This window comes from Hesperophylax consimilis, chromosome 16, assembly GCF_061612785.1.
Source record: "Hesperophylax consimilis isolate HC1 chromosome 16, BYU_Hcon_1.0, whole genome shotgun sequence".
NCBI lineage: Eukaryota > Metazoa > Arthropoda > Insecta > Trichoptera > Limnephilidae > Hesperophylax > Hesperophylax consimilis.
Window position 1 is genome coordinate 19,394,997 of NC_142851.1, and position 26,255 is coordinate 19,421,251.

The 26,255-nt window shown below is 35.0% G+C and overlaps 2 protein-coding genes across 4 annotated transcripts; one reads left to right on the forward strand and one right to left on the reverse strand.

The window, feature by feature from the left end:
- Positions 1–107: 107 nt before the first annotated feature.
- Positions 108–8,230, reverse strand: LOC149416842 (putative cytochrome P450 6a14). Its single transcript, XM_089641003.1, has 4 exons — positions 7,306–8,230; positions 6,117–6,365; positions 4,147–4,398; positions 108–2,937 (listed from the first exon to the last, which is right to left on the reverse strand). The coding sequence occupies exons 1-4, from the start codon at positions 8,207–8,209 to the stop codon at positions 2,780–2,782; spliced, it is 1,563 nt and encodes a 520-aa protein (XP_089497129.1). The 5' UTR covers positions 8,210–8,230; the 3' UTR covers positions 108–2,779.
- Positions 8,231–19,838: 11,608 nt separating this feature from the next.
- Positions 19,839–26,011, forward strand: LOC149416843 (putative cytochrome P450 6a14). 3 transcript variants are annotated; one of them, XM_089640656.1, is made up of 4 exons: positions 19,839–20,604; positions 21,875–22,135; positions 23,525–23,776; positions 25,769–26,011. In XM_089640656.1, exons 1-4 carry the CDS (start codon positions 19,884–19,886, stop codon positions 25,927–25,929), a joined length of 1,395 nt encoding a protein of 464 aa, XP_089496782.1. In that variant the 5' UTR covers positions 19,839–19,883; the 3' UTR covers positions 25,930–26,011. The 3 variants fall into 3 exon arrangements, with proteins under 3 accessions (XP_089496782.1, XP_089496783.1, XP_089496784.1); XM_089640657.1 differs by having other exon boundaries at positions 21,884–22,135; XM_089640658.1 differs by having other exon boundaries at positions 19,839–20,274; positions 21,884–22,135.
- Positions 26,012–26,255: the final 244 nt, after the last annotated feature.

Below are 26,255 nucleotides of genomic sequence, written 5' to 3' on the forward strand. Positions count from 1 at the left end.
GTTAGGTAGGGTATAAAGTACCACGCTTCTCTTATCTTGAATCGAAAACGTGTGGATTATGAAATACAAGCATTAGTAGAACAAACAATTTCTGAAGGTAGTTGGGAGGGTAAGAAGATGGGAAAGAGGAAGGCCGGGAAGTACCTGGCTATTAAGATCTGGTGACCAAACACGTCTAAAGCGATTTCAAACCACGTTTCAATTCTGAATGGTGTTCTTACACCGAGGCTAAACTGAAAGTATCTTCCACTCTAGAATGTGTGGCAATTATATTATTTTATATGATTAAAAAAAAATATATATATTTGGCTTAATCGGAGACCTCTGGATTGCTAGTCGGGAGCCCTGCCCCACGGAGGCCATCTATATAATAACCTACAGTTAATAGACTAAATATACGTATTTGATACCAAATTAATATTCATTAAAAAATCTGACTTCAAATAAAGATATATTATGAAATGTACGCATCTACATTCTTCATTAAGGCGATGCACTACGTAGTAATGCAAAATCACGAGTTTTTGTTTTGAAAATTTAGTCGCCTAGAAATTTTTCAGATGCTTTAATTAAATACTGCGAGTAAAATAAATCCTGTCCTTTGAAATAATCGAGTATTTTTTAGATAAGTCTTTTTATAAGCCCAGAAAAAATTATGTAAAGGCCTATGAAAACTGCTTTAAAGTTCAAAATCTCCTACTTACGAACCCATTTTCGGTTATGGTTTTATTGTATAATATGGCAAATTATGTTATTTATAAAATGATCGAAAAACATTTAAATATTTGTGCCTGAACATCCACAAAATAAAATAAAAGGCACTTTTTGGCCATGTTTTTTTCTTGCATAAATCAAAAAAGGTTGATTGTGTTAAGCGGGAATTTAAGCCTTATCGCCATCTACGTAAGTTGTGTTATTGATAGCGGCTCAATTCAAAATATTACACAACGTAGTGCATCGCCTTAAGCCCATCGTCCACGGGTCGGTAAGCAATCGACATAAACCAAATTCTGTAAGACACTGCGCAGAAATGTTCCACACTGAACGTTCCCTTACTATTGCGAACTTAATTTACTGCGTAGGTCTGACGGCACTCGGTTTAAGTCGATTGCTTACCGGCCCGCGGGACGACGGTCTTAAACAGAACACTCTGTAGGTTCGGGTACAATGTACCAATCGAAATTTTATGAATACCAATAACATGACATTTCTAGGTTCAAATAGCACTTAATCTAATCATTGAGATATTTCTACAAATTTATGAAAGAAGTCGTAAATAGCTAATATTTATCTGATTTACCTAAATATCTAACGAGTACCTATAACATTATATGAGAATCACAATAACGAGTACCTATAACAATAAAAATAAATACCAACGTTAAATAAGCTATCTTCTGATGTAATCTTATAGTTAGTGAGTAGTAGGGTGAATCAATTAAAATTATTCTTGTGGTTTCATTTTAAGTTGAAAAATAAGATACTATAAATATGCAGATAGCTTGTTTTGAAAATATATAATATGTTTTGAAACCAATGATTTCTTCGTCAGGAAATTATTAAAAAATGAAAAGTGACAAAACAACAAGAAGACAAACATATCACAAATAAACTTCTCAAAACAATACTCATGAACATGAACATGAGAAACATATTTAAACTAAAACAATATATTGTGCTCTTTGCTAATCCATTAAAGAATACGGTATAATTGCTTGGAGATGAGCAACAAACTCAGCAAAAAAACTCAACAACAAACTCAGCAACAAACTCAACAAACTCAGGTCGTATGGAATTACACAGAAAACTATTATAATCATACATTCAAAATATAGAATGATTGACACTGGCCAAATATTCAACATGTTTGATATACGAGATGAGACGAGCGTACATACAAAATATGTTAAATAAAATGAAAATTAAATTTCCTAGGCCTGCTAGGGCAAATTCGACCGTAGGTCCATCCAATACACAGGCCCACGTGCCGAATATTTTTGTAGACGCCTTCATCACTTACAGCGTTAAGATTCCTACATTATGTTAGAGTATTTACTAGGGAAATTTTAACCTTACACCGGGGACGCGTGTCGCATATTTCTGTTCACTTCATGTTAGGGCATTTCTTATTTATCACTTTTATCAGTAACAGGCTGGTATTCCGAATTATGATAATAATCTAATTTTCAAAATACATAACTTTAGAGGAGGAAAAGTCATTTCGATTTTAGGTTTATTTATATTTATTCCTAAAAAAATACAATTACAGAATAATGAAGCTTTGACTGTCTCCAATAATTAAATACTACAATTTGAGGTTTTACTCATTAAGTTTTGCCAAAAATAAAATAACAAAAAAATTCATAACATGGGAGAAATTACTTTTTATGTAAGATTAATAAATTCATAACATTGTGGAAATTACTTTCATATTTACAATACAAAAGATAAGTTAGGTAACCATCTTATTTTTTTCACTGTTTCTATGATGTGTAAGAAAGTATGTGAAAAATTATTTTTTAACTAAAAAAATATTAAATAATTAAATGAATACACTAAACATTTGTTGTTTATCTGTAAGTTAGCATATGTCCGCTCTCGACTCTCCCTAAGTCCATGATAAGCATATTTATAAGTTATTATTAGCATATTGTTATTACATCATATGTGTTATCGATGACGTGTTGTCCAGCTCATTCTTTACTGAGTACAGCAAGTCTCGGACCGATAAAAGCCGAACTAGATAGTAAATTATTGTGTGAAGGTTTTTTAATGCGCTTCAAAATCTCTTTTCAAGCTTTATGTTGACGTCCTTTGGTATCATGATAAACGTCTTGTTGCTGATTTGAAGAGGCTTGTCATCAGCTGGAGTCACCTTGAAGGATCTTAACACTGCAATTAAAGCTATGTGCATTTCTATCATAGCAACTCGGAGCCCTGCAAACAACAATGTGGTGTATGAGAAAACACTCCAAGAAAAGGGATATCTTAAAAAACATAATTTAAGAGATCTGTCGCAAGCCAATGCTTTGCATCTTGTCACAGCCTGATTTGTGCAGTAATAAAATTATTACTGGTAACAGCCAATTAACGATAACAATGTTAAAATAATCATGCCAAGACGTAAAGTAGAAAACATAAGAGCTAAGTCATTAGGCTCTCCAATGCGTACCTACGCTTCGGAACGAGCCTTCCACACGTTGCTTCAGGCCGCCGCCTTGAAGACTGGTTCGCTTAAATAAGGTAATGCTTCGTATAAATTTGCGAACCGAAGCGCGAGCTGAACCAGGAATTATGTTATTTACCAATGTATATACAGTATGACGATTTGCCCAGTCCATTGTGGGTCTTTTCTGCGAAGCAGCCTGAAGCGGCGCGTGGAACGTTTGTTCCGAAGCGTACATGTGATGGTGTCGAAGCTTGATTCGTTTAATGCAACAAAATAATTGCAAATATCTTTGAGATGGTTTGAGTTTTGTGTGCCATTTCCTCTACCTTTCACAGACACATGAAAGATTTTTTGAAAAAAAAACATAAGGTGAATTATGTTTTTTTTTCAAAAAATTCTTTCTAATAATATTTACGAAAAGTTAACAAATTTCCAGGTTATGGGTTTCTCAACCCCATCTCACAAATGGAGTCAGATTTTCACCTCACTAATGTAGAGTTAACGATAATGATAATTAGGTATTCATAATAAGGAAATCCAGTGAAAAATATTGTGATATAATTTTTTAGTTATTTTATAATGTAAAACTATTATACGTAGAATTGATATATCGTCATTTAAATGATTAAACCAGAAGAGCCCTTGTGGCGGGTTCTGACAGAACTTAGACCGCTTCCTCACCAGTCGGTTGGCCTCGTGCATTAAAATTACTGGTAATTTTGGCCGGATGGACCTGACACTTCAATGTACAAATGACTGCAAAAGAATTCATGTTTTATTGAATTCTAGATAAATGTTTATTTTGGAATTTGATGACTTCATGCCAAAATGGATGTATTGACGACAAGACCGAGGTACGTATGACGTCGCTAGATTTAGTTCGTTTTGGCGGACTTCCAAAATTAACCTTTGATTTTGATTAATTAAATCATATTATGTTTTGCAATAGTAAAAAGGATTAAAATAAGTTTATTTACCAATGCAAATTCTAGGACCTTCCCCAAAAGTCAGAAATGAATAAGGATATCTGGCAGATAAATTTTCAGCCGAAAACCTGTCGGGATCAAACTTCTCGGGATCCGGATAGAAGGCTGGGTCCCTCTGGATCCCAAGCACCGGGATGATAACCGGAGTGCCTTTCTCTATCACCACATCTGTTCCAGGGATCACGTACCGCTTGGTGCAAAGCCGAAACATGGTGGGAAACACAGGGTTCAGACGAAGGCCCTCTATAAAAAGTAGATTAAAGGAATTTTTCTATTAAAAAAGGAAGTTTATATATGGATTAAATTGAAGACGCACAAAGCCTTCTAGCATGAATAGACTTTTTTCTCGTAAATATAAATAGTAATTATTAAAAATTTATATCTTTTAAGTTACAAAAAAACCATGCACATTATCTTTTCAGCGATACATAATAAATAGCTCTAGCAAAAATAACACGTTTTTTAAAAACGGAATGTTCAAATTTTATATTTGGTTAAATAAAGAGTGACCCAGTTCGAGTTTACTATATTAGCAACACTAAATTAGATAGCTGTCGTTAATGGCATGTGTTTAATACATTTACTGAATGAATCATTTGACTACCGCTCAACGCGTTAAAATTGTTCAATTAGGACGGGTTATTTCGCTGAATTTGAACAAATCATCAAATTTAAAAGATGATTTTCAAGTTCTGTGAAGGATCTATTTAAGTTCTGTTTTTATATCATTATTTTCTTGTTGATTCACACAATTTAAATGAATAGAACCTTCACAGAACTAGAAAATCAACTTTGAAATTTGATGAATTGTTCAAATTTCCTGAAACAACCCGTAATCTACAGCAAAAACAATTCTGTACAAACAGTGTGTCGACGGTTACGGGAAGATTATGGTCTATTTAATCGTCCTACTGAGCGGATAGTTGAACAATGAGCCAATGTCATGAGATCTAACTTAATCGTCCTATTGAGTGGATAGTTGAGCAATGAGCCAATATCATGCGAACTAATGGAATCGTCCAACTGCACGGATAGTTGAACAATGAGCCAATGTCATGCAATCTAACTTAATCATCCTACTGAGCGGATAGTTGAATAATAAGCCAATGTCATGCAATCTAACATAATCGTCCTATTGAGCGGATAGTTGAATAATAAGCCAATGTCATGCAATCTAACATAATCGTCCTACTGAGCGGATAGTTGAATAATAAGCCAATGTCATGCAATCTAACATAATCGTCCTACTGAGCGGATAGTTGAATAATAAGCCAATGTCATGCAATCTAACGCCATTGGATATTTTTGTGGAGTTTTCTGAAGAGTCGCGTCTACGCCAACAAACCTGCAACAATGTAGCACCTAAAACTAACGTCTGCCAAGTTATAGCCGAGGTAGTCCCCGAACTTATGAAAAAGTCTAGAATCAACTGCTGCAGAAGGTTCAGAGGCGGCCATCTGCTTGACATCATTTTCGTAAATTATTTAATATTCGATAAAAAAAATGTGATAATGTTACAGTTTGTGTGTTTTTCATAATTAAACATTTGGAAACTTGAATTGGATCACCTTGTGAAACTTGTTTTAATGGATTTTCAGTGCCTAGTTTTACTATATGTAGAGTGAAAAGGAGAATTAATAATTTAAATAATTAAGTAATATCCCCTAGTCTCTAGTGATGTTTTTTGAAGGTGAAGAGATTTTGCGGATTTTCGTCAAAATTATATATTAATTTTACTTGGTTTTGATACATTATTCCCGGATTACGAATAACCTGACAATATTTGGAAATCTTCTACTACCACCACAGTAAGCGGAAAATGTTGCTTGTGTTGTGAGGAGGACTTAGCCAGCCGAGGAATTGAACACACTATGCTTGGGTGGGACCCAAATGCGATGTCAACTCAACCACCGACCGGTCTTCTATTGGTAATTAAATACGATACGATGTAGAACGATTACCTTTGATAACCTGCGTCATGTAAGTCAGCTTCATCATGGACGCGTATTGGACCTCCCCGGGGTGTTCCTGAAAGACCTGGTCTAGCTCCTGGTGCAGCCTCTTCTGTATCTCGGGGTGCCTGGCCACGTGGTAAAGCAGGTAGGTCAGAGTACTGGAGGTGGTTTCGTAGGCGGCGATGTAGAACCCGAATGCCTGGGCGCACAGCTCGTCCAGTGAGAGAGTGGGGGCTTCGTCTTTTGCCTTGCTCTCTGAATACAAGATTAGCTAATATTATATGCTTCCCTCATTTGGGAATGTAAAGGAAATTAAAGGTTAAAAAGAAGGATGATTATCTGGATTCATAGGTTTCATCATCCATTATTATTTTTTAATGATAAACTAATGTTTGTAAGACAAGGTTTTATGCAAAGTATAAAGGATAACAAATAATTATAAGCAATAATTAGTTTAAATATTGAAGACAATATTAGTGATTTTTAAACGCAAATCTGAGACAGAAAAATCAGAAAAGGAAACGGTCACATCTGGGACATATGTATGGAATATATGACATATACATATGGACATATGTCTCAGATTTGCGTTTAAAAATCACTAATATTGTCTTCAATATTTAAATATTATAATTTGAGGTTTTACTCAATAAGTTATTCCGAAAAATAACAATAATTAGTTGCCTGAAATATTAATACGAGTAAAAATAAATACCGCCAACGGGATCTAGTGAGAAATTTAACACTAACAAAGCCTTTTCTACAAAAATAAAGTTGGTTGTTTACAGGTGGAAAAAATATAATAAGCAGTAATTGTTAATTGCGGTACTAGTACATATTGAATCATTTGGTGTGTTGGAAATAAGCCGAAATAGCTCAGTGGTTACGGAGCACCTGACCAGACATCAGAAGGCACGGGTTCAATTCCCGTTGGCGGCATTTATTTTTACTCGGCAGATATTTTCAATTTGTATTAATATTTCAGGCGACTAATTATTGCTTATAATTATTTGTTATCCATCATCCATAGCTCAAGAAACGGCACCGATGGTATCTTTCTCGCTAGAACGAGTCAAAAAGTTTGTAAATGATATTGTAAAATATGGTATAAATATACTAGTATATCTTGAAACAAAAAGGCTAAAGCGAATACAAATAATGTAAATACCTATTCCAACATATTTAAATATCTTACCATCGTCGTTGTTAATGTTTCCAACAGACTGATTATTTTTCAACCGTATCAGCAATTGCATGAGGTCCTTTCGTTCGAGATTATTTTCCTCCCTGAACTTAACTGTTTTTTTAATATTTTCAGAAAAGAAATCTGTAATTTCTTTACTCAGCATCCTACCGCGAAAGAGTTTGACGAAACTTGGAACGAAAAAGCTGCAGGTTTGTATTATCTTTTGCTTGAGCGTTGACTCGAATATTAATCTCCCCACTCTAGAGTACTCTACAAACGGACTATTAGAAATGAAGCTATTACTGTCCACACCAAAACCAGTGGAGATGATGACATCGGAGGAGAATTTACTCATGATGTCTTTTGCATCTATTGCTCCTCCAATAGCCGCCACTTTGTCTAGATACTTCCCCATCTCCGTTCCGCAGGTAGATATAGTTTCAAACATGCGCCTCGTCTGGCTGGAGGTGAATAGTGGTGTCATTTGGGTCCGCAACCTCTTCCATTGACTACCCTTTAGATGAAACAATGCTGCTATTAAGGGGTTCACTTTTACGTCAAATTCCATACCATGATCCGAAAAGTGTGAAAAGTCTTTCACCAAAAAGGATTTTATCAAATCCAAATCGTTGACAATAAGAGCTTCATTATACAGGAAATACACCCCGACGAATGGGTGCTGTTTCCATTCTTCATAGATTTTTGCGATTTCTTCTCCAAAGTGTATTTTTCCCAATGATGTTTGTTTTATATTGCCAAAGGGGAAATTTGGTTGTGGACCGGGAACACCCTTGCTCTTCCAGTAGCTGAAGTTATACCGATACCATATATACAAGGACAGACATAAAGAGAATACTATAGTTACCAAACACAGACACAGATCTACCCAAAATGCAATTGTAAATACAGTCATCTCAAGTGATATTGATTTCACGAATATATATTACAATCAATATTTTCTTTAAAGATATAGACAGAGTTTTGTTATACACCACGAGTTCTAAGAAGTACCAATGTAGTATGTACACCATAGCCAATCTGTTTTACGTCGCGTCGTGGCGTACGGCAATGGTCCCAAACCCCCGGTCCGCGAAAAAAAACTTATATTGTAAACATCTTTACGCTAAGTAACCGCCGACACAATACCGTTGAAGTAAAAAAACTTCGCACGACCCGTGCTGACACATGGCGTTCTAGAATATTAAGGTGACACAATACCATGCACAATACCCTGATAACGGGGATTTGCCCCGACGCACAATCCATTGTCCCTTGGACAAAAATACAAAAATCGACATTCGAATTTATGAATTTTAATTTTGCTATTGTAAAGATGATGAGTCATAACTGCCATGACATTAATCTTAATTACTTTGATGACGTCATTGGCTAGTTATGCGCCCTCAACTTAGGGATTACCGACAGCGATGCGCTAATCACATTATCAGTTGCATTTTAGCACTTGAGTAAGACGCATCGTTTATACAAAAATACCACGTTTTTATTATCAAAACACAATGGAATCTACTGGCACAGGTATGTACAATGTAATTATATTTAATTTTTTTTTTCTTTAGTTGTTCTGTATTGTGTCCTCAAAGTTGTCACCTAAATTTCACGCCTGATTAATGCGTTACTCAACTTTGAAGGCATTTTAAAAAATAACACCAAATATCACCTCGTGGTTTTTACGATTTATTAATGGTCAACTAATAAATTTTCATGTCCCAAAAAATTGGCTGCGTCTGTCCGCGACTAAGGATTTTATGATTTTTTTTTCAGACGGAGGTAATTCTATCAAAAATTTCGAACTCGCAGAAGTGTTCTTCGAAAGCGAAAAATCCGATAGACAACTGGCTGTTTTTCAGAAAATATGTTCGCTTATGAATTTTATTGACGTCGATGATGAAAATCGGGACAAGATAAGGACTTTCAGCAGACGTTTTTTGTTTAAAATTCAACAATTTGCTGAATGACGTTTCACGCAATCGAGAGAAATTTCGTGCACGCAATGAGACGTGGCTAAACCAACAAATACAGTTACCATTGGGTTTAAAAGGTCTACAAGATATAACCAATCAGCCTGGACCAAGTCGTACCCGCGGAAGACCCCTCAAGCCATTCGAGGAAGCTTCGCTCAAGACCAAAAAAAGGCGCGTATTGGAGCTCGTGTCTGGAAGAAAATCAGACGAGCTGCAGTTTGCTGCGGATGTGGCTAGGGGTACACCAGAAAAGGATGGGACGTCTTCACTAACTCCTCATCAAGCACTAGCCCTGTATCTCGATCTAGATCTATCAGAAAGTAAATACAACGTGTTAAGAGCTGCAGTAAATGCTGTGCACCCAAACTGCTTTCCAAGTCTTTACCAGCTTAACAAAACGAAGAATGTTCTCCTGCCATCGTTAATCACAGTCACTGAAACTTCAGCTGAAGTTAATTTACAAGAACTTCTGCAACTAACTGCACGGAGTATTATCAATTTGGCTACATTGGAGGAGGGTAGCGATAACTTAAAACTTGTATGTAAATGGGGTTTCGATGGCAGTTCGGGTCACAGCCAGTTTAAACAAATATTCACGGATGCTTCAAGCACTGATGAATATTTGTTTCTGATAGCATTGGTGCCATTAAAATTGATTGATCTAGATTCTGAACGAGACGTTTAGGTAAATCCAAGACCATTATCGACACTCTACTGCAGACCAGTAAAGTTTATTTTCCAAAAAGAAAACGCAGAGCTTGTGCGCAATGAGGAGGAGGAGATGAATGAGAAAATCAGTAATCTGCAAGCTTGTGACCTAGCTACCGAGAGTGGTCAAAGATGTCGTGTTAACTGCGAGATGTTGTTTACTATGGTGGATGGTAGTGTGAGCAACATATTATCCGGTACAAACTGCACGTCTAAGTGCCTAATCTGTGGAGCAACTCCAAAGGAGATGAATACGGAAAACGTATTGAATCGTCCACCTAATACTGAGAACTTTCGATTCGGTTTGTCCACCCTACACTGTTGGATTCGATTTTTTTAGTGTATGTTGCACATAGCCTACCGACAACCTGTCAAATCCTGGCAAGTTAGGGGGGAGGAGCAAAAAAAAATTGTCGATAACAATAAACAAAAAATTCAAGCCGACTTCAAATCAAAAATGGGTTTGTTAGTAGACAAACCGAAGCCAGGATATGGCTCTACAAACAATGGCAACACAGCAAGGCGTTTCTTCTTGAACCCCGACCTCAGCGCAGAAATTACGGGTATTGAAAAGGAACTAATTGTGAAATTTTCTACAATTCTCAGAGTGCTCGCAAGCGTCTACCACATCAATCTCGATAGTTTTAAATTATTGTTAAACGAGGCGCGACAAATGTACATCAGTCTTTATGGCTGGTATTATATGACTAGCAGTGTTCACAAGGTACTACTTCACGGGTGTGAAATAATCGACGCATTTTCCTTGCCAATAGGACATTTATCCGAAGATGCGCTAGAGGCGAGACACAAGGAGGTTAGAAAAAATCGACTATCTCATACCCGCAAATGCTCGAGAGAGAGCTCCAACACAGACCTGATCAGAATATTGCTGTTGACTTCTGAACCTCTCTTATCATCCAAAGGGAATATAACTACAAATAAAGGCATGAAAATGGATGGAGAGGTTCAGAAGTATATTAAACAAGTAGACGAACCTTCCGCCACATCCAGTCTAAACCTACATCAAGATTTAGAATTTAGTAGCGACCAAGAATCTTCGGATTCAGATTAGATTAAGATCCCATACATGAGCTTATATCACACTTACCAATTATGTAATTTTTTTTCTACTTTATCTCTGCAATGTACTTACTACAACATAATATAATACATGTAACTATCGTATTATTAATTACTCAATAACTACAATAAAGTACTGTTCACTCCTTTGCTAACCACAAGCTAATGTTTCCTTGGAAGAGTAGTATAAAAATATTTTAACATAGAAAACTAATGTAAATCGTATTTTATATGTAATAACTTTATTTTTTTATGAAAAAAAAATTATAAATAAATAAATATAGAAATATATCAAAGTTTACAAAAATACTAATATTAATATTTATGAAATGTGTTAAATTGTGTATAATTATGTATATTTTTAATATGTGCGAACTAACTATGATGCTAATGACTCAGATTTAGAAAACGGCATTTTTTTTTTTAATTCTACGCATAACCGGTTTTATGATTTTTGTCCTCTCCCCCATACACTTCAATGCACTGTGCGACGCTCACATTTTAATTATTTGTGATGTACGTATTACTAAAATCTTAAATGTTTCTAGAGGGATTCCCAGAGATGCAAGTTATTTATATTTAAGATTAATAAACGTAGGACCTTACCATTAAATATCTTAAGTAAAACGGTTTGCAAATTTTATAAAACGTTTTTCAACTATAAGATGAGTGGGTAGCTCCAGATTTTATGTTTGTAGACGATGAATTTTGTAGTGATGCTATGTCTAGGGAAATTTTACTAGATTACGGGAGAAAAAAAAATCGGGAGAAAGTGAAATCACTACAAAATTTAGGCAAATTTTGGATTATAATAATATTACTTACTGGCAGTGCTAGTAAACTTATTTTATGATTTTTAACATTGGCAACACAAAAGATACGTTAATGATATTAAATAATCAACTACTTGGTAAAAAAATATGAATAAAAATGATTTATATATTTATACGACAGTATATGTTCGGGAGGGAGTTCTCAAATTAATTTCTTGGAAAAATTATGTTTTTTCCAAGACAAGGACCGCGGATGTTGACAAACAAAAATAGATTATGTGGCATCAGCGAATTGACAGGTCAATCAAATACAAAATACAATAAAAAACACATATCCCTATCACGTCCGATGTATATGTAGGTAGGATCAAAAGTTACAAAGTTTCGGTTATCTTAATATCTTGGAAAGTATAAAAATTGGCTAGGTATTTTTCCTTGCCAGGTGAATCAAATGCTAGTAGGTACAGTAGTAACAGAAGAAATCAATCGGGTTGTTTCGTGTAGGAACGATAAATATCGAATTGAAATTTTTTGAAGATCGGTAAGTCAGAAAACTAGCACCGTTTTTCCCGGTCGGTTTTTGTGGGACGTAAGATTACTTCAATGACCGCTACTAAATTTGTTTGACAATATACACAAGTTTATTTATTTTTATTTATTTATTATTATTACATTTATTACATACAAGATATACAAATATAAAAGGAAGCTTTGACTGTCTAACTAGGAAGTTTCCCGTTTTAGGACAGTCAAATTGGCAGGTTGCGTGTACATAATTCCAGGTAGGTACATGTAAAATATAAAATAAAATTAAAATATAACATATAAATGTAAGAAAGAAAATATTTTTTTAGGAAAATACAATTTAGCAGTAATGAACAATAAAATCCAGATAGGTACATGTAAAATATAAAATAAAAATATAATATATCAATGTAAGAAAGAAAAATAAAAAAATATTTTTTAGGTAAATACAAAATACAAAATCGAGGAAATCAACTCAGACTACGTTTTTTAATAATTTTTCGGAATCTGTCCTACCTAAGTCTAATAACCATTTAGTAATTTTAGTACCGAAGGCTGATAATTCACATAGTTTAAATTGAGAGGGGATTTTGTTGTATATTTTTGGTCCCAGGTATGAGAAAACTTTTTGATAAGCCGCAGTATTGCTAGTTGGAATAGAAAGGTCGTTTCTGCTCTTACTTCTGGTGTGATGATTATGATCGACTGTTATCGTTTTGTTTTTATTTTTGTGGACGCAGATTGTTATTTTTTTTATGTAACACTGTCGAACATCAAGCACATTAAACTCCTTGAAGAGAGCGTCGCTCGAGTATCTGAAGGGTTTCTTCATAATGACGCGTAGAATGGATTTCTGTGCCTTCAGTAGCGGGTATAATATTGTTAATCCTGTTCCACCCCATCCAATGCAACCATAGGTTATGACGGAGTTACAGAGCCCGTAGTATATTTTTTTAATGTCTTGAGTTTTTATAATTTCCCGCAATGCTATAAATATATAAATAAGCTTGCGCACTTTATTAGCTGTGTTTTCAATTTGTTGTTTCCATTTAAGATGGTTATCCACTATTATACCTAAATATTTAATAGATTTAACACATTCAAGGGTTTCGCATTTACAAGTATGGTTATTATTTCCAAGGCTACACTTAATATTATGTATTGTGAGGTGATGAGGTGTTTTGGGTTGACCTGCAAGGGTAGCGCTAAATGTGAGATATTTTGTTTTATGTATGTTTAGTGTAAGCAAATTACTGTCTAGCCACTGTTTTACTCTGTTTATACCTGTGTTCGCAAGGTGGTGTGTTTCTATCCAATCATCTCCTTCAAACAAAATAACTGTATCGTCAGCGAACGTGATAATTTTGCCACCAATGTGTTGGTTACAAAGTTCGTTTATGTATATAATAAAGAGAAGGGGCCCAAGTGTACTTCCTTGTGGTACCCCAAAAGTGTATTTTAGTGAAGTGCTAATAGCCTCGTTAATTCTGGTTTGTTGAAATCTATTAGATATATAACTTTCTATCCATTGAAAAGCTTTTCCCTTTATTCCTATATTTCTAAGTCTCTGTAAAAGAATTTTATGAGATATAGTGTCAAATGCCTTGGCCAGGTCCAGGAAAAGGGCAATAGTTTTCTTGCCATGGTTCATATTCCCTGCAATAGTTTCAGTGAGACATGCGATGGCATCATCCGTTCCCTTACCCGACCGAAAGCCGTATTGGTTAGGACTTAGAATGTTATGTTTCTCGACATATTCGTTTAACCTAGTTTTGAAAAGCTTTTCAATGACTTTGGATATCGCGCTTAATAGTGATATTGGCCTATAGTTTTCTACAAGAGATTTAGGTCCACTTTTGTGAATTGGGACAATTATTGATTTTTTGAAGTGATCAGGAAATATTCCTGATGCAAAACTTAAGTTGTAAATATATGATAGCGGAGCAGAAATCTGATTTTTAATTTTTTTTAGTATTTGTGTATTTAGACTATCTGGACCCTTTGCATGTGTAGTATTAAGGCCGTTGATTATTTTTAAGACCTCTTCTACAGTAGTTGGTTTAATATTAAATGAAAAAGATTGTTCCTTTGTTTCAATTGTCGATGCTAAAGAGTCTTCCGTTTTCTGGGTTTCTAATAAATTTTTTTTGCTAGATTTGATCCAACAGATGCAAAATATTGATTAGTATGACATGCAATTGATTGATTGTCAGTTATAATCAAATTTCCGGTATTTAATTCAGTTACAGATGCATTGGTATTTCTTTTACTTTTAGTTATGTCTCTGACAACATTCCACATGTTTTTGCTGGAATTATCCTTATCAAGTAAGAATTTATAATAACGCTCTTTACATTTGCGAATAACGGTTTTGCAAATATTACGGTATCGGTAATAGTTTTGCTGTTTAGTATCGTTCAATGGGTCTCGTTTAGCTATTTTATGAAGGTGATTTCTTTTGTGTATAGATTTAACAATGCCGTTGGTAATCCATGGTGTGAGATGTATTTTACTATATGGAATGCGTTTAGTTATTGTGTGTTTTGTTATGAATGTATTGATTTCATTAATAAAATAGTTTAGAGCATTGTTAACTTCAGTCTCTTTATAAACATATTCCCAATTTTTATTATTAAGATCATTTAATAAAGCCTCATAATCGATAATCTGTTTGTGATTAATTTTATGTTTTTTGGGTGTTGAGTTTGGGATACTGATTGCAGTGGTGTAATGATCAGTGATTGTATTATGCATTTGAATTTGTTATATTTCTGGTATATATATGATCCAAACATGAGCTAGAGCTACCTTGTACCCTAGTTGGAGAATTAATATTGGAAATAAAGTTACTTTCAGCCATAGCACATAAGTAGTCGTCGGACTGCCTATGCAATACTTCTCCTATAGTATTTATATTCATGTCCCCGATCAGTACATATTGTGCATAATCCTTAGTTTTTTTTACCTCACCAATAAGATTTTCCAGGAAATCTTGGATGTCATTGAACGATGGTGATCGGTAGATAGCTAGGATACCTAAATTTTCATTAATGTTGATTTTTAAACAATTACACTGATTTATGTTTATTTCTTGTACTAAGGAATTTAATGTGTTGTCGATATATACTACTACTCCGCTATTTTGGTTAATATGCGATGTTGTATGGTATTCGTTATAGCCTGAAAGTTGTTTGGCTATGTATGAATCATTTAACCTGCATTCAGTGAGAATTAGTACATGGAACTTTACCACAGCTTTTATTTCTTCCAAAAATATAAGAAAATCATCCAAGTTTCCCATCGTTCTAATATTTTGATGAACAATATTAATCCTATTAGATTCCCAATTAAATTGCATAATTTTGTAAATGTTTTCAAAAATTATTTCAGTATTTGGCACTAAGATACTATCGATTTCATGTTGAAGATCGTTTATTACCATTAGAATTCAAAAATTAATTGTTGTTTTCTGGGTAAAGTTATAAAACAGTATTTTATTATCATATAAATACTTGTAGTACGAAATATGTAGCGACAAAACTGTAAACAAAATGATGTAATTAGGAAAATTAAAATATATATGAGTAAGAAATAATATCTGAAATAAAATCCAGGAAATAAATAACGTATGTAGTTGGTGTGTGGCATTTTTTCTTTCAAAAGACAGTAAAAAGTAGTATAAGTATGAAAAATAAGTAATATCTGGGTTATATAAAATATGTTGATTAGAGTTCTCTTTTGCCGAATTATTAGTAATATTACTAATAAATCAAATAATAATCTTATAATAAGTGTAGTTACCATTCTAGAGAGAATAAAGATTAAAATTAAAGTTAAAATTAAAATTAGGATTAAAATTGTTCCAGTACAAATTGGAGTTATGCAAAAACCTAGGTGTTCATATAATATAGTGCTGTTATGTAATAGAGTATGAAATGGCGATATAAAGCGGTAGTCAGTAGTTTTATCACGATAATCAGAATAAAGAGCAGGTAGTCAGAGCTTCGGTATAGCTTGTTCTGAGTCTATTAATATAGGTCGAGAAGAGTCATCTTTTTTCATGTAGATTAGACCTGCTTTCGTCCAGACGTACCTATATTTACATTCCTAAGTAACATACATATTAGCACCAGCGGAAGATCTATATCCTAAAAACTATATCCTTACCTTCTCTGCACTATAATGCTACATATAAATTGGACACAATTTATGCGAGCCGAGCCGCGAATTATGGGAAAGGAACAAAGCAACTCGGCAAGCGGAAATTTTGACCTATTTTAAATTTTGTTTAGACTTTTTAGTTTTTTTATTTTATTTTTGTTGGTGTTATAGTTAAATCATTTCAATTACGATATAAAAGTTATTTCCTTAAATTTATTTAAATATAATAGTGTTTCGTGAACACCACACTTGAAGAACCTGTGCTGAGGTGTTTCATTTGTTATTGATATGGGTGCATTTGCATTGATTATAATAAAACATAGTTTATGTAGAAATAACTGAGTGATTAAATTAATTACATATTTCTCCTAGAAATGGTATACAGGCGCGAAGACAGACACACCGGTTTTGCCAACCGATTTTTATCGGCCGGCCGGTGTACGGGGGAAAATGAGAAGGCTGATTTATCAAAAAAATGTCAAAAACGTGTTCAAAATATTAGTCAATTCCATAGACATATGAATATTAGTAGACCTGCCCTAAGTGATCAAAAGCGTATTATTCCCCACTCCACATACCGGTTCCATTGGAGCCGGCTGGGCTCGCGTATGGCCTCCCGTGAATCTTGAGAATATGACGTCATAATTCTTGTGCGAACTAGCGTCAAGCTATGGTCGAGTTCATTTTACGAAATAACACGGCAAAATGGTGGCTTGCGCTAGGAAAACTTGTAAAAATAGAAGTGAAAAAAAGAATAAACCCAATTGTCGTATTACATTCCATAGGTAAGCATTATTTTACTTTGTTTTAAGCTTATTCACATCGTATAATATGGATCAGTTTTAGAAACATATACTATCACGCGATGGACGCGAAACACAAAGCCGTGCACAAGAAACGGGGATGTGCCTTCGCCTTTTGCGCTTTGATAAAATACATAATAGTATCATTTGGAACTCCGTCGTATTAATAAAGGATAATAAACCAATCATTTTTAAATTTATTCCACTTTAATGGCGTTATTACTAAACGAGTTTTGAATTTTACACAACTCATAAACAACACTTGGGACGGGTTGTTTCGGAGAATCTGAACAATTCATCAAATTTTAACGTTCATTTTCAAGTTCTGTGAAAGACTTTTTCAAGTTCTGTTTTTATTTCAGTTTTGTCAAGCAACTAGCCTACAATGATATAAAAACAGAACTTGAATAAGTCTTTCACAGAACTTGAAAATGAACGTTGAAATTTGATGAATTGTTCAAATTCTCCGAAACAACCCGTCCTAAATATAGGATAAATGGTTGGTTATCAATTGTGAAAAATTGGTATGTTTGGAAGTAAAATGTAGATACAGTGAGCATGTTTGGAATGAAAAATGTATTTTGTGTCATTTTGCTGTCCGATGATATTTTTTTATCTATTAAAATTAAAAATATTAAATTTTTCTATCGCACGTCGCCACCGATCATATATTATCTTTGGATTATACTATCACACGTCGCAACGGACCACGTGTTAGGTACGCGCTTGTTTCGTATGTATGTATGTACGGTACTGCTGGAACGAGAAGGAGTGCATATCACGTAATGCGCTAGGTTATACCGAGTGGCGATGTGTGATAGAAAATCATGTTTTTTGTTTTTAATTGAAAAAGTGTCATCGGACGGCAAAATGATGTAAATTTTTTTACTCAAAATACTCGCTGGTAAAAGCTGTGTGCATATAATTTCATTTGTTTTTTTAGTTGTTTTACATTTCTATTATCTTCTTAAAAGTGAAATGTTATATATTTTCTTAAAGATTTTATTTTTTTATTATTAATAGGAACAGAGCGGTTGTGACAACCCTCCAACATTGGTCGAATGTAGCGATTCTCAAGTGTGCTAATCGTTTTTACTGGGAAGTAAATTATGAAACATTTATAAAAGTGTCTTAAATAAAATAACTCTGAAACTAACTACGACTCTGAAAATAGAAGAAATTTACTTTGGCGAATTTGGACTTCGCAAATTTGTTCATAACGTGGCGAGTAATTTGCGCTCCCATATAAAAATGTCTATTCATTCAAAACAGATTTTACTTTTAAGAACTAAATGGTGATATTATAATGCGAGATGCCTATATACTGCCAGATTGATTTATTGAACAGTCAGCTTTCCCCTCTGCGTCCCGCAACTGATGGTTTTACCCCTCACCTTTAGGTTCTAGTCTATTAATATTCATATGTCTGTGGTCAATTCAGAAAATATCGGAACACTTGCATGCAGCCGTGTTTTTTTCTGATAAATATAATGATGAAAATCCACAATTTTGTAATTTTCATGAAAACGTGTTCCGACATCCTAATGAAATATTCGTGTTTCACCGACAGTTTGATAGGATACTTGTCAATTCATTCGTTAAAGGCCTGTAGTCTCGTTTTTAACAGGAATACGAATAATTAGATTGGATTTTCAATAAAATAGTAATATTTTATATCAGTTAGTTTTCTCCGAGTGCTAATTTGTATGGTGAGTCCCAGACCCGAACTGGCGTACGTTTTTTGCCAATAAAATGGTGGCGACTGGGTCCGGCCCGAGAAATATGCAACAGGGAGCATAGCGGCGGTTGGAGCGGTCTGCCCGGGGCTGGCGACGTGAAGACGTATCGCTGTCAAAATGGTAAGGAGTATGAAAATATTTGCATATATTTTTGAAAATTATTAGGATATTAATTTTATCAATAAAATTCTTAAAAGATATGCATAATGATTGACGAAGAAGATAAATCAAAATGAAATATGAAACAGAAAAAGGCACAAACAAATAAAAGGTACTGTGTTAATCGGCCGGCATCCGGTTCATGTATGACCTCTTTGGATTCTTTGGAATAGCCACAAAATCGGCGTGTGTGTCTCCGCACTAAGAGAATGAATATATTTATTATGATTATAAGTACATTTTCTAAATTCATTTCCGTTGCCACGAGGCACACGAAGTAAAAGCACATTTTCCGGAAATCGAAACATTTCATACTTAAGTTTGATACTAATACTTAACATAGGTTTAACTTCGTTAGTAATTTTGTGGCACCGCACCGCATCTAAATCATACAATAATTATTTTGCCTTCTGGTTCCCATTGGATATTATACAATTTTCAGGATATTTTTCAGTTTCTATCCACTTAGACACGATAATAACTATTTTGCTCACAATAATGGTATTCTTGTTCTTTTCGTTTTGGTTTGATCTGTGTTTATTTTTTGTCTCTGCGGGATGCGTCTTATATTGTTGGTATCGCCGCAAGTTCAACTATTGGAAGAATAAAGGAGTTCCCGGACCGGAACCGTCGTTTCCCTTCGGAAGTATAAAACAAATGGCACTAGGAAATAAGCACTTCGGGGAAGTTTATGCTCAAATCTACGAAGAATTTAAACGGCACCCTTTCGTCGGGGCCTATTTACTACATCGACCTGCTCTAGTTGTAAATGACCTCGATCTGATCAAAACCATTCTAGTGAAAGACTTTACACACTTCACAGATCACGGAGTAGAGTTCGACCACAAATGGGAACCAATTAGAGCGGGCTTGTTTCACGTGACGGGAAAAGAATGGAAGAGACTCAGAGCTAAATTGACTCCTGCTTTTACAGCCAGCAAAGTTAAAGGCATGTTTGATACCATCGCTTCTTGTGGCACGGCGATGCAGATATTTCTGGAGACCGAGGCAGCAGTCGGAGGAACGATAGACGCCAAGGAAGTGATGGGTAAATTCACTTCAGATGTCATCGTCTCCGTGGCTTTTGGAATCGACAGTAACAGCTTTTCTAGTTCCCGAGCTGTGTTCAAACAAATGGGAAGCATGGTATTTGACTTAGATTTGAGAAAGAGGCTTTCTCAGTTCCTGAGTTTTTTTGCTCCAAATGTTCAGCGGGTTCTTGGATTCAGGTTGGTCGACAAGAAAGTTAGCGATTTCTTTAGTGAAACTATTGAGGCAACAATTAAGTTCAGAGAAGAAAACAATGTCGCAAGAAAAGACATCATGCATTATCTTATACAGTTGAAAAACAATAAATCCATCGAAGAGGTTACCGAAGGTAGGAATAATAAATAATATGTAATCAATATTGACGTTGATATGTTTTAAAAGGCTTGTCTTTAAACCTTATTCATTTTATATCATTTTTCAACTAGTAATATTTGGTGGATATTAATAATGTGTGATAATACAATTTTTTAAATACACTCATTGATTTTCACTTTTGTTTTCGATAATGTATGAATGCAAATCTTGGAACCGAAAATTAATACACTTACCGACATTCGATCGAGCTGAAGTTCGGCAGATAGACTCTTTGTCGATGATAATGCATTCTATCATTCTTTTGGTGTCAATTACGTACACACTCCCGGATGTATTTCGCATTTCTCTGAAATCGAATGACATTACAGCAGTTAATATACGAAATAAATGTCAGTCATACCCGATCGGCATTTGGCAAGGTAATCCTCAGTCAAAACAAAAAAAGTTTAAAAAGACATTTCATTTAAATATAGATACATTTTGGTAAATAACTTTATTTTTGCGGGTTGATTCTGTTAAAACTTTATACCACTTTTATTTCTCCCTGACCGTGCTGATTTCGGACAATCACGTCTATTTTCAGTCGTAGTACAAATAATAATGTTAGTTTATCAGTTTTTTTTATCACAGCCCCACGTTGGGTGCCAATTTAGAATGTTCGTAAACAAACTTCGTAGGGAAGGCGTCACGTCGCGCCAACTCTGGACTAAGTACTAAATATAAAGAATCCTCTATAGGCATTCTTCAACACCACTGAAAGGGACGATACATCTCACTATCAGTTATCGGGTATTGAGCTTAGAACTTCTTGAAGAGCTCGCTGGAAGGGACGACACATCTCGCTACCAGTATTAAGTTTGAGCCTACGACCGGCTCAGGATCTCTGTTCGTTCAAGGCCGTGCGTCTGCTTCTATAGGCCGTCCGTGGGACATCATTCGATAGGTAGCGTGGAGCTGGCCACTGATTAGTTGGTTTATAATGTGCACAACCAATAAGAGATCTACGGCGTCCGGCGTTCATAGATTAGGATGCCGTAAGAGCTGTTAATCAATCACCGATCATTGTAAAATTTTAGTCTGTGGGTACTTATTTGTCTATACTTGTTTATCTATTCTTAATATGTTAATTTTCATTATTCGTTTATTCAGACGAAGAATCCATTGGTTTTGAAACATATCAATCATCTTTGATTAATTAGTGGTGCATTCAAAGTTATCTATTTATTTTAAATTAAAAAAATGTTAATGTTCTTGTGTTCAATTCGATAATACCATCATGTAAGTTTTTTCAGGAATCCAACATGTTAATGAAGATGACCCCTCGCTCACAATGAGCCAGCTGACCGCCCAGGCGTTTGGCTTCTTCGTGGCGGGGTACGAGACCTCCTCCACACTGCTTAGCTTCACCATCTACGAGATGGCCAAGCACCCTGACCTCCAAGAACTGCTGCATAGGGAACTGGACCAGATCCTCGATAAACAAAACGGGGAGATCACCTACGAGGGCCTCAAGGAGATGACGTACATGTTGCAAGTTATTAAAGGTAAATCATTTATTCTTTTACTATAATACATCTATTTTAAAACTTGAAAAATATGGTATGAATAAGGATTGATCCTTCATACACAGGAACTGGAGTCGACATTTCTACCAACCTCGCTAAATGCCGATCGGAAATATGCCTAAATGTCCGCTCGCAAGAACGTGATTACCACCAAACGTTGATAGAATTTTTTTATTTTTTTTATATTAACACCACACAGGAGGCCCTGAACAAAATAATTTCCCTCAAGGCGTATGTCATCTTTGGGGATGTTGTGTGGAGGGTCTTTTTGTGGAGAGGAAGGAGTGAAAATGGGTCTTGAAGAGTCCCATGTTGTAGGAGAGAGGAAACACAGAGGCCGGCAGTTCGTTCCACAGCCGAGCTGTTGAACTTGAACGAATCGTAGAAGCGACCCGTTCTCATGTGACAAATGTCAACCGTGTACAAATGTTGGGCGCGCGTTTGGCGTGTATCCCGACTACGCACCAGTGCCGAAGGGATCATTGACGCTAGTTCCTCAGAGCATCTTCCATTGTAATACCGATAGAACAAGGACAGCATACCTACCTGACGCCTGTGCTCTAAAGATTGCAGTCCGTTTGTTAAGATTGAGGAATCTATCAAACGGACCGCCCGTTTCTGCACAGAGTCAAGGGTTTTTTTCAAGTATTTTGGGGCTCCGGACCAGAGATGGCTGCCAAATTCGACAGTAGGGCGCACTTGCGATTTGTACAGGGTCAGCAGTTATGTACTATTAAAGTATCTGCGGGCCCTGTACAGTACGCCCAGCTTCTGAGAGGCCAACTTTACTCTGGTTTCGATGGAGCCCCCGTACCTGAGCTGGTCACTTATAGTTACACCTAGCATATCAATGGAAGGCCTGTTCGGAAGAATGCATTGATTATGTATTTACGCACCTTCAAATAATAATAATGTTAATAATTAAAATTGTATAGCGCCATATTTGTGAAAAATCACCTCCAATGCGTTTTAGAAAATTTTCTTTGTTTTAATAATATTGTAGACAAAGATTTTCTCTAATGCATTATTTTTTATGATAAACGAACATCTGTGTGGTTGAAGGAGTTATGTTACCAAGTCAATGTATTGAGAAACGTCAGGCAGTTCTGAGATTTTCGATGGTATTATTAAAAATATTACCTAGTTCCGTGCATACAACAAATTTCAACGGTTTAGAAAAAATGTCACTCATGAAAACATGGTTTAGTGAATGCGTAGTATTGAATATTTCTGAATGGAACCTTATGTTTATCGCAGTCATATATGGCATTCACAAAGCCTAAAAGTTGCCATAATTCTTTGTTCCAGGTACATCAAAACATTTAAAAATATGAATACACAACTAAAAAATCGTTAATTGATTTTCAGAGGCTCTCCGGTTATACCCCACTCTTCCCATCGTGTTCCGGATTTGCACCAAGCAATACGTGATTCCCGGAACAGACGTGGTGATAGAGAAGGACACTCCAGTCACCATCCCAACTTGGGGGATACAGAAGGATCCAGCCATCTACCCGAATCCTTTGGAATTTGACCCAAGCAGGTTTACTCCGGAGAATAAAGCAGCCAGACATCCATTTTCACTACTTTCTTTTGGAGAAGGACCAAGAATTTGTATAGGTAATTTGTTTTAACGGCTAACATTTCCCATATATTTTGTTTTGCTGTATGGTAGGTCTTTTGCATGAAGAGATCCTTCGTCTTATTTTATTTGTTTATTTAATGCCAAGAGGGCTTTCACATGTAGTGGTACAATTTTGAAACATAAGAAAGAATTAAAAATATAAAATTACAATAACGAAAAATCCAAGAAACAAAAATAAAAAAATACAGCTATTTGACTGGTTTACAAAAATACAACTTCTATTTAGGAATAGTGTTGGAATAAATCTTTAATGCGATCGCCATGCAACTGTGTTATTGGCCCCAATCCTTGCTCCATCCATAATCGAACATCATCTCAGATATTTTTTCATTATTACAACTTTTAACATGATCTACAATAAGTGTTCACTTTCGTGTCGTACATTCTCCTAACACTGCATGTGCCCAACCATCCAAGCATCCCTTTCCTTATCTTTTTCATTATACTTTTGTCGGCAATGCATTCCTTTTGGAATTCTTCATAAATCATTTTACTGTACATACACCTCAAGGATCCTACTCTCAGTAACATGCCTCACTGTTTGTCATTTATTTCCATTAATTGATTTGATTTCAATTATTTAATTGACTGGCTATTAAAACACCAACGACATTTTGTTATTTCAATTTTTAGTACGATATATAAAACATTCGAAATACACAATGACATTACGACCTGTATGGAGCTGTAACGGACATAAGTTGAAACAATTTACTGATAAAAGAATGAAATATTATTTACCTATTGCATTTTCCATGTAACTATTTTTTTATCGTTTTATACAGCGTACATATTTAAGCATTGTGTGTGTTGAAATCTCCCAGAAAACCATTAAAATAACTTTGTAAATAGCAAAATCACAAGTGAAGACATTTACTTTTGGGGGCGCTAACGAACGAAAGTTTGGAATAAAAACAATCAAGTGGTCCTCCCGCTGTGCTGCGACTGGCTGTTTGGTCTATTAGAGTAATACGCCCGTATCGGAGAGTTTGAATTTTACACATAGGCTAAGATATGGCTTGGATGTTGGATACATATATGAAATGTAACAATGGCCGGTTTAAAAATGAGTGGTCCTTTTGACCAAAGTGTGGATGTTGTATAACACGCTCGGAGTGTTGTTTAATTTTGGTGGACTTAAGACAAACTGCATTTTTTTTAAACTTTCATTGTATAAATAAATGCTTTCTGAGAACAACTCTATACTTAACTTAAAAACTTGAGCGACGAAATGTTGGGTTCGCGTTTGGTCTGTTTCCCAGATGTTTAAATGTATACAGGTGCGGAAGGGATCCGTCATTGATCCCTACATAGAATCTTCCACTGAAAGACTAAAAGAATAAGGATAAAATTATTTGAGTATAATAGAGATTTATAAAAACAGTATTTAACCATTAAAATATTGTACGTAAAACAGTTTTTAAAATTTATAAAACATTTGTCAACCATTCGCCGAATATTTTTGTACACGGTGTCTTCAAGTCGTTAAGATTCATATTTTTGTTGTGTTCGTACCAACAGGTCTCCAACTCGTCTTGGAAGGAGTTTATAATTAAACGGTTCTTTTAGATTAATCAGAGATTTATTAATACTTCACGTATTATAATGGTGGCTCGATGGTCGACCTAACTAGAAGCTTGCTAATTGGAATCTGAAACAACAGGTTTTTCCGAGAGCCTTACCACTGGCCCTGGCGACTACTGGCCACTGGCTCCATCTTGCGGACTTCCACGCAAGCTCTATGCACTGCCATCTGTGTGTGCATCTAAGAAGCTCTTACTTCCCAACAACTTTATTTTATACTCCAGTATTTGTCAAATTCGAATGTAGGTCAGTATGTCGCATAATTTAATACATGCCTTCTTCACTCATTTCATTGAGATTCAGACTTTATTTTAGGGTATTGTGTTGTCTTAAATGCAATTCTTTTTAAAAAATTCATTATTGTTCAAATCATTTGTTTTCAGCAAGAAGAGTCGCCATGCTACAAATTCAAATAGCCCTTGTATCGGTCTTCAGATATTACAAGGTCAGCACTATAGACGATAAGCCTATTGAAATCAGCAAGAAGACCTTCTTCGTAACACCAAAAGACGGCATCAAAATAAAAATCGAGAAGAGATTTTGAATTTTAATGATTGCTGTGTAACACCGATATCACCTGTTTTTATCTAAAATACATAATTATTTGAAAATAAATGAAAACTTCTTTTTTCCCAACTAATTTTATTTATATTATTATTTATTTTTATTTATTTATTAATCTTAAGTTAGCTCACATCTTCGTGTGTGCTAATAGTTTTATAAACATATAAACATGTACATTGTTTGGCAAACATAATCTTTCTTTAAATATTTCAATAAAGTCACAAAAAAGAAACATTAATAATATAGATAGACATATTTTCTTAATTCATTTTTGAACTTATTAATATTTTCTATCACAGCAATTTC

What these genes read in the sequence shown, in the direction of transcription:
- LOC149416843 (XM_089640656.1), top strand. Translation starts at nt 19,884, where the DNA reads ATGGCACTAGGAAATAAGCACTTCGGGGAAGTTTATGCTCAAATCTAC. An exon ending in CATCGAAGAGGTTACCGAAG is followed by an intron (nt 20,605 to 21,874) that starts GTAGGAATAATA and finishes CCATCATGTAAG; the next exon opens with TTTTTTCAGGAATCCAACAT. An exon ending in AGGACCAAGAATTTGTATAG is followed by an intron (nt 23,777 to 25,768) that starts GTAATTTGTTTT and finishes ATTTGTTTTCAG; the next exon opens with CAAGAAGAGTCGCCATGCTA.
- LOC149416842 (XM_089641003.1), bottom strand. Translation starts at nt 8,209, where the DNA reads ATGACTGTATTTACAATTGCATTTTGGGTAGATCTGTGTCTGTGTTTG. An exon ending in AAACATTAACAACGACGATG is followed by an intron (nt 6,366 to 7,305) that starts GTAAGATATTTA and finishes TCTTGTATTCAG; the next exon opens with AGAGCAAGGCAAAAGACGAA. An exon ending in CATGACGCAGGTTATCAAAG is followed by an intron (nt 4,399 to 6,116) that starts GTAATCGTTCTA and finishes TACTTTTTATAG; the next exon opens with AGGGCCTTCGTCTGAACCCT.